The sequence below is a fragment of the Mya arenaria genome, chromosome 11 (genome assembly GCF_026914265.1).
Source record: "Mya arenaria isolate MELC-2E11 chromosome 11, ASM2691426v1".
In the NCBI taxonomy this organism is placed as follows: Eukaryota; Metazoa; Mollusca; class Bivalvia; order Myida; family Myidae; genus Mya; species Mya arenaria.
The window spans coordinates 39859007-39870939 of NC_069132.1; the positions used below are offsets into that span (position 1 = coordinate 39859007).

Consider the following 11933-nt stretch of genomic DNA (forward strand, 5'->3'; position numbering starts at 1 on the left):
GGAGGATTATACATGTTAAAGTTTTTTTAACATTATAAAAACCTGATTTCACATTGCAATTCAATATGAGAGCTTTTATTTGTAAACAATTTGTTGATATATTTAAATGCACTGCTGCACATTTTATAAAGCGATGAATCACTTGAGTTGAAGTTAACCGGAGTACAACCACTGTAAACAAGATTAATCTAACAGTATTCTTGCCTACTATTGAACAGCTTTGAAGCTGCACTCTCACAGATTTACCATTTTTACAACCTCTTTATTTTTTGCCTAGGAATGAGAAATTTGTGCTAATATATCATTCTGCAAACCAGTGATGAAAGACTGGTGACAAAAAAATCAGATTGCAAATTTTCATATTTCCGTTCAAAAATTAATGTTTTATGGCCAAAAGCATTACTTACGTTTTAAGAAAAATGCACAAAACATCAATTTTTGAACTAAAATATAAAATCTGTGATTTTTTTTATCAGCAGTTTTATATGATTGGTTTACATCATCTTCGCATAAATTCGTTCCACGACAAAAAAATAAAAAAAGTTGTCAAAACTTTCAATCTGTGAGAGTGCAGCTATAATAAATGTATCATTCAACAAAATCCTTCAATTAGGAATAACAAATTTAGCGATATGTTGCAATGCAACACCTGACAGCTTGATCTTACCCAGTATAACGAGGGCCCTTCCTGCAAGGTTTGCGCTCTGCAGATGCAGCCTCTGCAGAAAACAGCCCATTCTCAGGGCCCGTCCAAATATTGGGATCACTCTTTCATTTAAATCGCAGCTCCGCGCATCAACGAACGTCAGGCACGGTGTCTGTATGGAGAAACGTTTAATGTTTTAAAATGCATTAACTTTGTTTGAACTTAATGTCATTGTGAAACAAACTTTGATATAAAACAATGACTGTTGAAATAAATCTATATTATATAAGATATCATCAGTGTTGAAATAGATCTGCATGGTTCACAGTCATTAAAATTAAACTTTTGGATAAAGAAGCACGAAATTCTTACACAATTAAGTTATTAAAAAATCCACAAGCCCTGCATTATAAAATCAAGAATTTGAGAATGCCCAAAAAGCATTTTACAAGTGCAGGGCTTGTGTTTATTTGGATCACTGGGTTCAAATATTATCATAGACCATATTATATATCTGGAACCATAGTCATGAAAAACCTTCAAAAATTGCCTTCTTTCTCAGTTGATTTAAAAAAACAACAACACCAAAATTATGAAAATTCAAGATGATGGTTTATTTAACATGAATAAGAAAGTAAAGAGGACTTCAACTAATAAAAATTCAATAGTCCAAAGTTTGAATATTAGATACTTAAGTTGAAATTTCTCAGTAAAATGTGTTTGGGCTCTTGCTTTGTGCCTGAAAACAGGGTTTATTTTTGAATTTCGACTACTGGGCTTATCCCTCTAGTTTTCATTTTATTATTGCAAATACGACCCCAGCATGCATGTATACATGTAATATGTATGCAGGAACAAATCCACAACATACGATTTAATAATACGGATAAAATTAAAAAAGTTAAATATTTCAACTTTTAAACACAATCTGCAAACATAGAACATAATTATATACGAGTTTTACTTAATGAAATTGATGCGAGTTAAAGTGCTTAAGTTAAAATGGGATAATTAATTTATAACAGATAAATAGACAATCGCACCTTTCTGACAAGTTTTGAGCAGGATTGCCAACCACGGGGCCCTATGCCCTTGTTGAAAGATATGTTGAGCTTACTCGCGGACTCGTAGTACTCCACCATCTCAAATATCGCCACAGCCATCTAAAACAGACAAAAGTCATGTATAATTAACGCGATGCTGGTTGCCGTTCAATCAATTAATTGACCAATAAAGAAGAAGGTTTTCGTCAATCAATAGTGCCTAGTACATGGTTGTTTAATCCAATGAATTGCTTTGACCAACGTTGGGTCCAATTTCTCAAAAAATCTTACATGTAACAAGCTTAAAGTGACACTCATTTTTAAAATCAATACATACATGTATAATAAAACAGAAGTTTGGAGTGATAAACATTTAACTACTTACTAAATAATGCAATAATGGAAAATATTAATTACTTTGATAACTAGATTTTATATTACCGTGTTATTAATAGCTGAACACGCACACATATTAAATGACTGGTGGGTCCTAAAAGATTTACAGTGATCAACTATCTTCTCATAAGGTAGAAATACTGTGTTTTCTGCACCTTTCTTTTATATTAAACACGGTATAGTTCATAAGAACCATTGTTTTTGATATTTATTTAATCCTTTTCGGTAAATTAAAATTTCATTATTAATTGAAGTACTTCATATTTGGGAGTTAGAGTGCATCTTTGAGCATTTTGTCTGGCAAAATGCATATCAAATTTCATATGTTTTTTAAATTGCCTGGTATGGCCAAGATTTTTCACAATGACATCACCCACGACCCCAAGACAATGCCTGAATTCCTTGAAAAGCCACCAGTGCTATAATAAATGGCATTGAAAATATTGATCGGAATGTAACTGAAGCCACATTCATCAATCAGCTAGTCTGAAATTAGTTTTCTGCAAATTCTGACACTAATTATAGGTATTAAATGTCAGGGAAAAGTAAAAAAAATATATATCTATTTGTAGTCATTCTCCCTCAAAACCTGATTCCATTCAAAATGTTCTACCATACTCTATATAAAGACATTCATTGTTTTTTGTGAAACAAAAGCTTGCTAAATTGCTACTTATAATGCTTCATAGTGCTACTTTTAGACCTTATACGGTAATAAAAAAAACTACAGTACAGGCGACACTTCATTACGGTAAAGACTCAGTCATCAATAATTACACTTAAGGATGAAAGTCGACAAGCCCTGCTATATAAAATTGAGTATTTGAACAGGCCGGGAAAGCAATTTACCAGTAAAGGGCTTGTAGGCTTGTACTAATTTTGACCACTAATTGAATAACTAAAAAATGTTTTGCTTTTCTTCAAAGGGTAATATTTTAAGTGCACAGAATTAACTGATGTCAACATTGGTTCAATTATCTGAGTTGATCAACAGACAAAACTCCAGGATCATTCACGTTATGTTATATGTTTATACAGTTTGTTTAGTTGTGGAAATCGGAGGAACCGTAGCTTCAGTGCATAAGCAATTTCTGCTTCTTAGGTCCAAATAAAATACATTTGGTTCATGTAATCCGACCCTACTGACTTAAAGACGCCGACACTACTGTTTTTAAAGTACAAACTGTTGCGATGACAGTGTTGTTCATCTCATTATACCACATGTTTGAAATATTTCAGGTGTATTTAAGTATAATAATGCAGCTGCTGTTGATATACATTTCGGGTCAAAGACAAATAATTTAATTGTTGTTTATTGATAACTTAAAACAGTATTGCAATTAACTATTTATGTGCTTTATACAACTTGTACCACTGTTATTTATCATTTTAAAACAGTAGTTTCACACAAAAAATTCATTAGCCAAATTAAAATAATCAAACATAAAATGATGAAGAGGAACAGATAGGCTGCTTTTCGGGGTATTTACGCAAATTATTTTGGCACTTTCTTTTTTTCTGAATCATAGGGCAACAAAAAGTACAAAAAAATAAATAAAAACCAGATCAATCTGTTGAAAATTATGTACAAATTAAAGAAAACCCAATTCACATTTGACAAAAACCCAAATAAAATTAAAAATGCCCAATTCATTGAAAAGGCATTTGGTAATCGCTGATGATTATCTGAGAATATGGAAAAAAAAACATCCATTTTAACCCTTTGCATGCTGGGTAAATTGTCGTCTGCTCAAAAAAGTCATCTGGTTTATTCTAAATTTCTTTCAATTTACTTAAAACTTTGGGGATATACTGACTGAGCGGCAAACAGCTTGGAACCTGACCAGGCGCCGAGTTACTCGGCATCTGGTCTGGTTCCAAGCTGTTTGCAAAGCCCTTAAAATCGCCATCAGCAGCCTAAGGGTTAAAAACCTCTGCATCTAAGCGTAAGAATTTTCATTCAGATGTTATGTTTATCAGTTACTCAGAGGAGCTTTAAGTCATGAATAAAAACATCAGTTGTCAGAGAAGTTAGCGTGTACATTTTTTCTATTTGCATTTTCCAGAAAGTCCCATGGGAAACAAGAATGAATGGGAATGTTCAGGAAAACTATTACCATTCACCCTGTCTTAATGACTTCCAATGAGCTGCATACAGGTTGTTTTTATTAAAAGTCCTAAAAAAAAGCTACATCTGGTTTGAGTCACTCGACCCTACCTACAAAATTGGTGCTGACCCTACAGTTTTTTATAGTCTGTTGGTTCAAAAGAAAAAGAAAATAAGATATGTCAACTCTAACTAAAGTTATTCAGTTTCAACCGTTTTTTTTCTATTTTTAGTAACAGTGACCTTGACCTTGACCCTAGGGACCCCAAACGCAATCCCATGAAAGGTTTCCATAAACTCTTCCTTTATACCAAGTTGGGTCAAGATGTGTCAACCCTAACTAAAGTTATTCAGTTCCATAGGTGAGATTGACGCCGCCCAGCCGCCCGCCCAAACACAACGGCATTCGTCATTCTAATAACCAGGTTCCACTATGAGAAAACCTGGTTAATAAATTTGTGTGTATGTTTTAATAGGAAGTAAAAAAAGTATTAAACGAAAAATTACTTTAAAGCCATTTCCCAAAGATGACAATAACTTTTTACATAAAGCCTAATAAAAAACAAGCCTACAAACCCTACCTGTTTTTGGACAAGATAAAATCCTAATCACACAATATTATTTTTTGGCCCTATTAGCATTGGGCTGTAAGTTCATGTGTGTTACCCTCTGTCCGAAATTGTTTTGAAACTAATAAGATATCTCAGAAACCTTCATTCCATGCAACACTAAATTTTGTTCCAAGTTCTTCAAATCTAAGATAAACTGTTGTTGACATAATTTTGTTGACAAAACTTCATAACCACAGAATCCTGGTTATACACAGTGCCTTTTAAAATAGCTATGTCATAACTGACTGTAACCTTAATTACTGATATAACATTGATAACAAATTCAGTACCGAATGCTTGGATTCCTACTCATTTATACAGTGTGCACAAAAAAACTATTTTACAATATTCGTTCAGAGATGTGATTGACCCAGATGCTGAGAAGCTGAAACTATTTCGGTGACGGGTTTTGCGGGGGCTTTAGGGCTCTAATGGGGGTCAAAGGGGGTGAAGCCCCCTGCCACAGAAGCAAAACTGGCTTATTAGAAGAATAGAATACTCACAACAAAAAAGGAAACAAACAAAAGAAACATGTTGTTTTTTTTAATAAGTTTTTTTTTTTAATTTTGGGTCATTGGAGCCGTTAGATCTCATCTGCAGAAATTAGTAGACAAGTCATACCCTGTTCTTTAGGAATATTTGTTTTTCTGAATTGTTGTTCTCATAGATGAATGGTATGTCTTTATGCTTATTGCTACGAACTTGCAGCCACTTTTAGTACATGGGCTAATTGATCAGCACTTAGTTAAGGTAAACAACTAGATTAACGACATTATTGTTAATTTTCAAACGTGAAATTTTTGAGAATATGCTTACATATTTAAATATAAACAAGTACAGCTGAAACAGCTGTCTCAAATCTTCTTAGAAATAAAATTGATCACATGTGTCTTCATGAAACTTCCAGACGAGTAATGATTTGAAAGTTAACAATGATGACGTTAACAACCTTGTTAACTTTAACAAAGTTCTGAACAATCGGCCCTCTATGTCACTTCAGTGAGATCATCAACTCATTCTACTGTGCTCTCGGTCCCATTTCCTATCTTAAAAATATTTTCCCCAATTTTATTGCATAAAACACTTTCAGGATGTCCTATTCATGGTTAAACAGTCACAAAAAATATGTCATGAAGTGAAAGGCAACGCTTGTCTGTTTTGTAGTCATTTCTCATCAAATATTAAGTCAGAGTTATAGGCCATGCTATATGTGGGTGTTCTGTCTCTAAGATTATGTTTACCAAGGCCAAAAAAAATAATGGTTTGGTTAGGGTAACATCCTTTCAAAAACAGGCAGGGCTTTTTCTGCCCATTTTGGGAAAAAGACCATAGACATTTTGGGAAATTTTGCGTCGTGAAAATGCCAAAATTTGTAAATTTTACAGTTAAAAAACAACAACGTCTAGTCTCCTGCGATTAGGAAATGATTTAATATTAGTTTATTTTCCCTTTAAAAGACCCAAAAAATATCAATCCTTGGGGTGTAATATCTATTGCAATAAATCATGACAGTTAATAAATTAAGTTCATACTGATCTCTGAATGTGATGAAAATCAGTAATTTCCAAGTTCAATTATCAAACAAACTTTACATCACATAATTTATTAGGATGTTGAAAATGAACCAGTACAGGTAAAAAGACTCCCTAAAAAAAAAAAAAAAAAAAAAAATTTTTTTAATTGGGAGTTTTTTTCTGAAGATTGGGAAAATATCTTATATTTTGCTTTGGGAATGGGTCCGATAGTCGGACCCGTGGGTACTATAGAAAAAGCCCTGACAGGTATGGTAGGTAGGCTTTTTTTATTTATTTTTATTAGGCTTTATATACGAAGGTAATTGTCATCATTGCAGAATGGTGTTAAAGTAATCTTCAGTATATAGCTTTGAAGGTTTTAAACTTCATATAACAACACACACTTAAAAAAATAAAAAATTCTCCCCCTGCCCCTTCTTTGCAACCCCCTGCCCCTTTTTTGCAGCACCCTGGCCCTTCTTTGAAACCCCCTGCCCCTTCTTTGCAGCCCCCTGCTCTTTTTTGCAGCACCCTTGCTTATTAAATCCTTGCTAAAACTCTATATAAAGAAATAAACTTTCTCATGTCTGCCTAAGAGAGTGTAAATTTTGTTCAAATTAATGACATCCTTCTATCATATGTTATATAACTTTATGCAGATTTGCTATACAATATATGTAAATGAAATTTCAATGAACTCTCCACAGGAAAACATTGCATTTTTTTCCCCCAACTGACTATAAAAACGGAAGGGCCGGCGCCACTTTTCTTGGTAGGGTAGGGTCACCCAAACCAAATGCATTTTTTTTAGGCCCAAGTTTGTTTGAGTTACATGTATGGCCAAGGTTAAAGTTTGAGCATTAACATTACACAGATGATGATTGAGGACAACACCAAGGCTTTGACAATACCTCAACTGATTTTCTTAAAACAACAATCATAAAGCTGGTTATTTCTTGATTGGTCAAAGTCAGCCAAAATGTTTACTGATTGGTCAATATTTATTCAATAATTTCTAATAACCAATCAAATCATTTGAAAACGTGTTCAAACTAACTGGAAGATAACCTGTGGACAACTTATCCAAGTTTCATACAATTGGCTGCAGATAAGGCCAAAAAAAAATAATTGTTTGTTTAGGGTAACCTTCCCAAAATTTCTAGGTAGGGTAGGTAGGGATTTTTTTTTTTTCAAAATCTGTCGTAAGTTCAGAGTGTTTTCTTGCACATAGCAATCTTTTTCTACATGACTGTCATTGCCTGACTTTATTTTATCATATAAACAATAATTCTGATTAAAATTTGCATTTATCCGCCCTTCGTAACTCTCTATTGGCTAACAAATATTTTTTTTGCTCAGAAACGGAAAAAAATAGTTAGGGTCGGCGCATTTTTATAGGTAGGGTCGGGCTACCCGAAACAGACATATTTTTTTTTAAGGCCTAAGCAAAAAATCAGACAAAAAAACAGACAAAATGGAGGCATTTTTCTTCAGCAATAAACTCACTAGAACTCAATTATTCCTTTTATTCATATCACACAACAATACACATCTATACATAATTATCTTTAGTGCTTACTCAAATTTCCCTATTGCAGGCAAAATTCTACTTAAGAAGGAACCCATCCCAAACTGAAATAACGAAGACAGTCTGGGAAACCAAATGTGTCTGTAAAATTTTAGTTAGTCAGTCTAAAGACGCAATGATGTGGGCTTAAATGTGAAGACAGCAGTCATTATGTGAAGAAGTGCCATTAATTTTCCAACAGGTTCATTTGCTAGACAGTTTTCACACATCTTTCTTGCGATTTTCCGATCCTGACATAAAAAACGCAAATTAGACAAAGAGCTTGAGACATGAATATGCCGATAATCGGTAATCCGTTTTAACTTTTAGTTCATGAAAAAGACTTGCCAATGTACAGTGGGGGTTATTTTCGGCAAAATTTTCCTCCTGAAAAAGTACATATTTTTCCACTACTCGGGTAAAAAAATCTCATTATTTTTTATTTATTTTTTTTAGCATTGTCCCTCTTAAGACTTAGCAAATGAAGCAATAAATTGTGGATACGTTTGTTCGGTCAACAGTTTTAAAACATTAACAAGATGTACACGTTACAAGTTTTCCCTTTTTTGCCGTAACGATGCTATTTTTCTGCTATCAAAGTATCACCACCATTTCATTAAAAAAGGGGAAGAAACACTGATGTAAGAATAATCAAGTTGAAATTAAGTCTCTCATCAAGGTCCAGTGTTCACAACAGATCCAACGTTTGACAAAACATGGACTTAACAAATAATCTCAATTTAAGAAGGACACCAAACAAACAATGTATTTTTTATACTGATTTTATCCTTCATTTTGGGGTCTTTCCTTTGAAGATAAATGCCAGTAATGTTCATTCATCAATTAAATGACCTAATACAATATGTCTATCCTATTTAGGCAAATATTGGAAACTCTGTCTATAAAATAATTAAATCTCATGATGAAAGAACTTTAGAAGTACATTATAGATTTTTCTTGAGCAGTTGCGTACACCAAGTAAATAGCCCTACAATGCAAACACCATAACTTGTCCATATTTTCCCCAGTTTTACAAAGGGTCATAACTCAGCAATTTTTATTGCCAGAGTCACGGAAAAAGCTACTCATGTTTTGTCTCTTGAAACATAAGTACCAAATTTCATAGTCAATATAATCATGAGAGTTTCTGACCTTGGTGTTCATAGGATGACTTCGGAGGGCTATGAATATCTTGAACTTTTGTGTAAAGGCCAAGGTTTAGAGATGCGCTCTTACTCCGAAAAAATTTACCGTAATTAATAAAATCTGTTTAAATATACCAAAAAGGATAAATAAATCATTAAAACCATGATTCTTATGAAGGATAGCGAGTTTAATATTAAAGAAAGGTGCAGAAAACACGGTAACTCTACCTTGTGACGCTAGCAGATCACACTAAATCTTTTAGCACTCACCAATCATTTAAAATTTTTGCTTTTTCAGCTATTAAATACAAGGCTTCAATCTTGTTATCAGTAAATAATATTTTCCATTTAAATGCATTATTTAGTAAGTAGTTAAAGGGTTATCGTTTTAAACTTATGTTTGTTATACGTAGGTATGTACTGATTTTGAATAAAGAGTGTCACTTTACAATTTTCGAGTCTTGAACCCATCTCACCTCATCATCCAGATGTGTGGCCTCAAGGTCTATACAGCGGAAACGTACATGTCGCAGAATGTCTTCCAGACTCTCGCATTGACGCATATCCAGCCGCTCACCTGTTCAAAAACAGGTACAAAAAAGTAAAATCAAATTCATAAATATAACTAGGTATGTCTGCAGACACAAAAGCATGCGGGTTATTATTTCATGTGTATTTAAATGTAATGATGTATAGATTGTACAATGTTTATTTTCAGACCAAATTTGGGACCCATTTGCTGAAACTCATACTTTTTTCCCAAAATTGAAAATAAATTTCCCAATTTCTCTTTTGGTTTATATAAAACTATTATATTTCCACATAAATCTTCTCTTTTTTTGTCTACATAAAAGTAACATTTTAAGGCATTCTTATACCTTTCTAGGCAAATTAGGAATTCCCAATTTTAGTCAGTGATGCATTTTCTGAGTCAGAAGGGTGCTGGCCCCATTCCCAAAATTAAAAAAAAAATACTGATACATTGTCACATTTTGTTCATTTCAATTTTTGTACATGTACAGATTATGTTAAATACTAATACATACATAGTGTCAATTCAAACAAAATATTATAAAGACAGTCCTTATTTTGAGCTTATGATTAATGAAATTATAAGCAGGTTTATCATAATATGCACATCGTGTAAATTTCTGTTATTTTCTCAAAAGATCAGCTTGTTAGAATGTTGTCGGGTTTTTTTAAATACCAAAGTTATGCTTTATTAAAGTAAGTGTTTACCTTTTAAACTTAGGATTTCATAACGCTCTCCGACATTTTCAATGCCCTGAAACAAAAGAGCATAACAATATTCCAACACTTACTAAAAAACTCAAAAAGATGGAGAAAATAAACAGTGACATATTTATATATACTTCCAACGTTTTAGATAAATAGTTAATGTAATTCTATCGATGTGAATGATGTGTCTTGAGAATTAAATATTATATATAAATGATTGTATACATGTACTTTTGTATACATGTACTTTTGTTCATGCATTATGTTGACACACCTTTAGTTTTTTTTACAGAACTTCATTTAAATCAATTTACTAATACTCACTCCTAACTGCTTTAAAATCTTAGACAGTGGTTTAGTTCCATGCCTTTCACAGCTTGTCTTGTAAGCTTTTATTAAGTCTTCAGTTCTCCATTCAGGAACTGAAAATAAAGCAATTTTTCTGATGATAATTCAAATGACTTTCCATTTAAAGCATAATTTTACTTTTAAATTCAAAATTTATCTCAAGCTAAAAGATTAAAAATTGATGATACTGCAGTATGAATTTTCTGTTGCATATTATTTCCACATTCTGTTATTCTTTTTTTTATTTTATGAATCATTTACATGCAGGGCATGACACTAACTTTTTTATCAGGGGATCACCTGCCTTCAAAAATTGGTGACCTGTATTAAAAACAGAGTCTTCGGCAAAATTTCGCAAAAAAAAAAGCTATATGTAGCTCTTTGAACATATAATCTATTGTTTCAAAATAAAGTTGGAATCAATCTCGCCCATTGCCGAAGTTTTCTGATTGTTGTAAAACTGTGAACTGCAGCCTTGCAGGTGCCCTTCATATATATTTGTTATGTTTTGACCGTAAGAAATGAAGAAAAACACATCAAACTCATATTAACTTGTTGGATAATTATTTTATTGTGTACAGAACTAATATAAAATAACATATATCTGGTAATATTTCTTGTCTTAATGATATTTTAATCCGGAATCCCGACCGGAATAACTACCCACTTTTGGTACAAAACAATTTGTACATGAAGGATTTGCCATATCATAAATCTTACAAAAATCTGTCAACATACAATTATTTGGACTATTACGGGACCGTCTGAGTAACTGTACATGTACAATATAATCAGGGCTAGTGTACTGCATTCCTGTCACAAACAAACATAAATAGCATGAATGAAATTGATGCAAGAGCTGGCTGTCATTACCATTTTTCCAAGGATCTGGTGGTTCCAAAAAGTCCTTTACTATTTTGGAATCTACAGGAAAACTGACTTTCCGTTTGTCCTTCTTTTCCAGATTTGATAAATTTTGATCACTCTCAGATGACCCAATTCTTTCTTTATCCAAAACTTCCTTAGTCACATCATCTATCTTAGTGACAGTTTCTGGGTCGGAATCTAAAACTGGTTTGTTTACTTCCTCTTCTTTACTGAAAGATGGGGAGGATTTTTCTGGCTCATTTTCATCACCAGTATTTTGCACATCTGTGCTTGTCAATGCGGGTTTTTGGTTTTCATCCATTCTTTATAGAATTATCATTTTGTTTCGACTGAATATAATTCCAAAACCGAGGATACCAATGTGTTATTTGAGAACAAAATACAAACGAACATGAAAGTGCCACCAGTCAGCCTCCATTATAATTTGCG

General features: G+C 32.9%; 1 protein-coding gene across 1 annotated transcript in view; it reads right to left on the reverse strand.

Moving 5' to 3' along the window:
- Positions 1–11911, reverse strand: part of LOC128207949 (protein phosphatase 1 regulatory subunit 37-like) — a 36403-nt gene extending 24492 nt beyond the window's left edge. Inside the window, exons 1-6 of the mRNA XM_052911173.1 lie at positions 11490–11911; positions 10593–10690; positions 10269–10314; positions 9506–9606; positions 1690–1809; positions 668–818 (exon numbers count right to left, since the gene is read on the reverse strand). Of these exons, the coding sequence (XP_052767133.1) occupies positions 668–818; positions 1690–1809; positions 9506–9606; positions 10269–10314; positions 10593–10690; positions 11490–11805 (832 nt within the window). The 5' untranslated portion in view covers positions 11806–11911. The remainder of the gene's footprint in view (positions 1–667; positions 819–1689; positions 1810–9505; positions 9607–10268; positions 10315–10592; positions 10691–11489) is intronic.
- Between the last annotated feature and the right edge of the window lie 22 nt (positions 11912–11933).